This window comes from Mytilus edulis, chromosome 5, assembly GCF_963676685.1.
Source record: "Mytilus edulis chromosome 5, xbMytEdul2.2, whole genome shotgun sequence".
Lineage (NCBI taxonomy): Eukaryota > Metazoa > Mollusca > Bivalvia > Mytilida > Mytilidae > Mytilus > Mytilus edulis.
In genome coordinates this window covers 33,916,721-33,922,420 of record NC_092348.1, presented here as the reverse complement: position 1 = coordinate 33,922,420, position 5,700 = coordinate 33,916,721, and the positions used below count along the sequence as shown (strand labels likewise).

General features: G+C 30.5%; 2 protein-coding genes across 2 annotated transcripts; both read left to right on the top strand.

Moving 5' to 3' along the window:
* The first annotated feature begins 413 nt into the window (after positions 1–413).
* On the top strand, positions 414–1,550 carry LOC139525055 (uncharacterized). Its single transcript, XM_071320232.1, has one exon. The coding sequence runs from the start codon at positions 414–416 to the stop codon at positions 1,548–1,550; it is 1,137 nt and encodes a 378-aa protein (XP_071176333.1).
* Positions 1,551–2,383: 833 nt separating this feature from the next.
* Positions 2,384–3,697, top strand: LOC139525053 (uncharacterized protein F54H12.2-like). The gene has a single exon (XM_071320231.1). The coding sequence runs from the start codon at positions 2,384–2,386 to the stop codon at positions 3,695–3,697; it is 1,314 nt and encodes a 437-aa protein (XP_071176332.1).
* Positions 3,698–5,700: the final 2,003 nt, after the last annotated feature.

The window sequence follows — 5,700 nt, the reverse complement described above, 5'->3', positions numbered from 1 at the left end:
ATGGAAAAGATTCAAACTATAGCATCATTACTAATGAACAATTGATAAAATATGTTATTTTCTATGTCAAAATAAAGATGGATAAAAAAGTGTTTTTTGGGGTTTTTTTTAAATTTTATTTCCATGTTACAATCTAAAAACTAACTTGAGTTGTTCCATATACTTTAATGTAAAAAAAAAATCATTAAAAAAAAACAGCAGAAAAAAACAATAAAAAAAACAACAAAAAAAATACTTTCAATGTACAAAAAAAAAAAAACCATAATATATATATTTTTTTCATTTTCAGGTACAACCCCAATATTATACACTTTGATTTGATAAAAAAAACCCTATAAAAACTATTCTTATGATTACTTTTAATAAGACTCTTGTAGTTGTTAGAAGTAACATCTTATCAAAATAACCTGAGTATGAATGAGGAACTTGATTCTCTCCTGAGTAAATACTATTATGACGTTGGAGGACCAGCTTCATATGCTTCTGCCGAAAAACTATATCACATTGTAAATGCAGAGGGCAAAAAAGTTGGAAGATATAAAATAAGACGGTGGTTAAATTCACAAGATAATTACAGTTTACAAAAAACACCTCGTCGTTCTTTTAAAAGAATAAGAGTTTACACTACGGGGATGAATAATTTGTGGGATGCTGATTTAATGGACCTAAAACAATTTTCAAAAGAAAATGAAAATTTCAAATACGTATTAGTTGTTGTTGATTGTTTTTCACGCTATCTTTGGTTACAACCATTGAAAAATAAAACGGGAGACGAAGTCACCTCTGCATTTAAAAAGATTTTCACTGAGGTAAAACCAGAAAAAATTCGAACAGATAAGGGACAAGAATTTCTAGCAAAAAAGACACAATCGTTATTTAAAAGTAACGGTGTCCGACATTTTTCGGCTCAAAATGAACTTCATGCAAATTATGCTGAAAGGGTCCTACAAACTATAAAGAATAAAATTTTTCGCTTTTTCACAAAGAATAGAACTCACAGATATATTAACAACTTGCAAAATTTTGCAAAAAGCTATAATGGTACTCCACATAGAAGTTTACAAAACATTGCACCTAAAGATGTTAATTCTGTCAACGAAAGTGATATTTGGGGGAAAATGTATTTAAGTAAAACAGAGAAGAAACCAAAAGAAATAAAAGTACAAACAAACAAAAAGAAACGGAGGAAAAAACAATTCAAATACAAAATCGGGTCTTTAGTTCGACTGTCAAATATTGCTCATATTTTTGATCGATCCTATAGCCAAAGATGGACGGAAGAGATATTCAAAGTGGTGCAAAGATTCAGACAACAAAATATTGATCTTTACAGGCTTTCAAATATAAAAGGAGATGAATTTATAAGGGGAACCTTTTATGATAGTGAGCTCCAAAGAGTAGAGAAAGATGAAAATAGTCTTTGGATAATTGAAAAAATTATAAAGAAAAGAAAAAGACGAGGAAAAACTGAGTACTTGGTTCGTTTTCAAGGGTGGCCTCCTTCGTATGACGAATACATACCAGCAGAACAAATTCAATCTTTATCATAATGGAACATATAATTTTCATTCGAAGTGATCAATCAGATGCATATTACCCTAATAATTCACCGTTTAAGTTCAAAGTGTGTTTAAATGAAGTTTTACAATTACAAGGTGAATGGAAACTGGGAATATTAGATTTTTACATTGATCAAAAAGTTACAAAAAAGAACAATCATCAATTATACTTGTTTTGTGATGTATGCAGTGGAGTAAATGTTTTCCATAATATACAATATTCACTTTTGAGAAGAATATTTCCCACGGATATGAGTACATGGAATTATATTTTTTCTTTTCCAATATATTTACCAGTAAAGAAAAACGAAATTCAAGTCTTAGAATTTCTTATAAAAGACGAACACGGAGAAAACGCTTCATTTTTGAAGAATAATTTGTCGTTTACACTACAATTTATACCAAGCTTATTTTAGCGCAGATATGACAAATACTGATAAAATGTACATTCCTAATGTTAACCAATGGACAAGATATTATCAGAATGTAGTTAGTGGTCAATCAAATGCTTACGTAAATCATATGAAATCTGGATATAACAAAGGATCGCAATCGGGATCATTTATGATACCAATTTCGAATAAATCTTATCCAATTCGTGCAGAAAAAGAAAACAATTTTGTTGTGCGTTTAGTGTCACCTAGTGAACAAATTGTAAATCAAGCAAAAGAAGAGATAAAAATTGACGATGAGAGTATAAATAAAACGGACAGAAAGAGAAAATATCATCATTCGCCACAAAGCAGAGGAGGTGAAAAGAAGCCGAAAAAATCGAAAAAAGATAAAACTGTTAAAAAACATAAAAGGGATATTTTTTCATCATAATGTCCTTGTTAACAAAAGATAATTTTATTGAAGCACAACCCTCAGAGTTACAGATTTTTGAGATACCTCCATATCAAGTAGGTGTTGAAAGTATAACATACGAGGAATGTAGACCTGTTAGTCAAATAACCGCTTACAATCCTATAGAATTCGATCTATGTGCAAACAATGGTATGGACTATATTGATCTTAAAAGAACAAAACTATACGTGAAATTAAAAGTGAAAAAAGCAAATGGTGAGGATTTACAAGATGGCGATACGGTAGGACCTGTGAACTTATTTTTACAGTCGCTTTGGTCGCAATTGGATGTTTATATACAGGGACAAATGGTAACGTCTAGTAATACGTATTACCCGTATAAATGTATGATGAAAACGTTACTGCAGTATGGCCAGGACGCAAAGAGTACACAATTATCTTCTAGTCTGTACTTAAAAGATAGATATGGTCACATGGATGAAATATCGACAAACACTGGACTGTATGAACGCAGAAAATTTATTTCTAATTCAAAAACATTAGAAATGGAGGGACCAATTTTTTCCGATATCTTTGAGATGGATAGATACCTGTTAAATATGTTATCCCTTAAACTAAAACTATACCGCAACGATCCAAGTTTTTGTTTGATGTCTGGAGAAATTGATACCAACTACCATATTTCTGTGGAAGATGTCGTGATCAAGCTTTGCAAGATCAGACCTAACCCAGCTATAATTGTCGCTCATTCAGAAGCTTTAAAGACAACAAATGCTAAGTATCCTTTCACAAAAACTATGATGAAAAATTTTACAATCATGCAAGGAAGCACCTCGTTAATCGTAGAAAATGTTTTCCAAGATGTGAAACCGAAAAGTATTGTGCTCGGATTGGTTTCTTCAACTGCTATGTCTGGAGCATATACAAAAAACCCATTCAACTTTATGAATTATGATTTAAAACAGGTGACTTTGTTTTGTGACGGAATACCAGTTGATGGCATACCACTCAAACTTGATTTCAACGAGAATAGTGGTGCAACGAACGTTTCTCCTTATGTAAAAATGTTCGAAACACGAGGAAAGTGGATGTTGGATACGGGGAATGAAATAACACGGGCTGAATTCAACAATGGATATACACTTCTATGCTTCAACTTAGAACCATTCTTTTCGGATACCAAATATCTTTCACTACTGAAGCAGGGAAAAATACGATTAGAATGTCAGTTCGGTACTCCATTACCAGAAACAGCTGCCTTACTGATTTTAGCTGAAAACTATGGATATTTTGAAATAACTGAGAATCGACAAATAAAGATTGAACACTAACATTTCCATGTAAATTGAACTTATCATGACTATAACTGTTTGTTTTTATTGTGTACATCTATCTTTTTTGTAATGTGTGTTTTACTAATAAATATATTCAAATAAACGAAAACAAACAACTGCGTTCATTGATACATTATGTTTTATTTCAATCAGACAGGATGCAAAAAAAAACAGGAATAAAGAAAATATATATGTAAAAATACAATACATGAAAAAAGTAACCCAATTACCCTCAAACATACTAACGAAAACTATATACAATAAGTTTTAATAAAAAATATGATGCATCTACAATCTCCCTCACTATATGTAAAAATCATATTTAAATCCCCACAAATTTTGATATACAAAAAAAAAATCCCCACTTCGTTCTCTTGTTATAAATACAAAAAGAAAAAACAGAACAAAACAAAACAAAACAAACAAAACCCCCAAAAAAAATAATGAATATTTAAATTTATAATTAAATACATATAAACAATAACCCTCAAATGAACAAATAATTACATCCCTATGGTTTTCTTTGGTGTTTTTGTAAATAGGTATTCAGATTGAGCTAGTATTTTATATGTAAGCATGGTTTTTCCTGACTGAGTAGGTCCAACTATTTGTATACAACACGGTGACTGAAATGGTAAAAGCACTTTCTCCTGGTCTTCACACATTTTTTTGTTTGTTTGTTTGTTGTCTACACCTTAATTGTCTTATGTCGTTGTGTTTATTTTTCAAGATATGTGTTTGTTTTATACACTGATGTTTCTAATTATTTTGGTTTATTTTATTTGACAAGTAAATATACCACCAGAGAGTGAAACAAGAATCAAAATACATCACCATCAAGAAAAAAAAGAAACAATATACATAACCAGAAAAAAGAAATTAAGTACACAATAAAATGCAACCAATGAAGTAAAATACGGAAGCAACCCAATGAAAAAGCAGATATCAACGAACGATTCCGGAAATGATCGGAAATTACTTTACATTCGGAAATAAACGAATGTTTCCGACTACTACCGGAAATAATTATACATTCGGAAATAAACGAATGTTTCCGAATACTACCGGAAATATATATACATACGGAAATATACGAATGAATACGAAAACTTATGAAATGATATAACATTTTGTATCTTTACCAGAAAATAAATACACAACGAAAAATTCCACATCAATATAAATTTATTCAATGAAATATACATATATTTACACAAAATACAATATTACTGTGTGAAACGTCCTTCAAGTTTTAATTTCCTTTCCATTAAATTATAAACACTCACTTTCATTTTTTCTGATCGAAGCGTGTCCATGAACAAAACATGAAGAATGAAAAAGTTTAAAACGACACTATTTTCCAAGGTCAATGTTCTCACATTTTCTCTGTATTTTCCTAGTATGTGACTGTATTTAAACTCACAGAACGCCTGATCAAAATGTTTTTCGAGTTTATCTAGTTCACTATCCATCAAACATTCGTGTCTATGTTGTGATCCATGTTCCACTTTTGTTGTTAATCTAAAATCCCCTTCGAGTGCCTTTCACATTCCACGAAGTTGTCAATTTCATTAACACCTGTTAGCATATTTTGATTCATCAAGTTAGCTATATATAGCTAAAAAGGTTATGACCCTTAAAATCATCCAATGATCGTTTGAGATCACCGGCAACCGCACGTTGATTAATTCTTTTGTGCAATTGGTTCGGAAAGGGATAAATTTCCATAGAATTAGAGAAACATGTATCTATAATCTCTTCATTTTTACAATTTCTCGAAGACATTTGTTGACATCGAATTATAACAAAATACCCATATGTATCATATATATCAACATGGCGTAATAATTGCATTTATTTCCCTCGAGAAGCTTTTTATGACAATCTAGATAAAGGACCTATTAAATAAGAATAAAATCCATAGTACTCATTGTTAATTTTATAACAACATTATTCTCAACATATGAATACGATAACACTGAACAAAAGTATTTTAGATT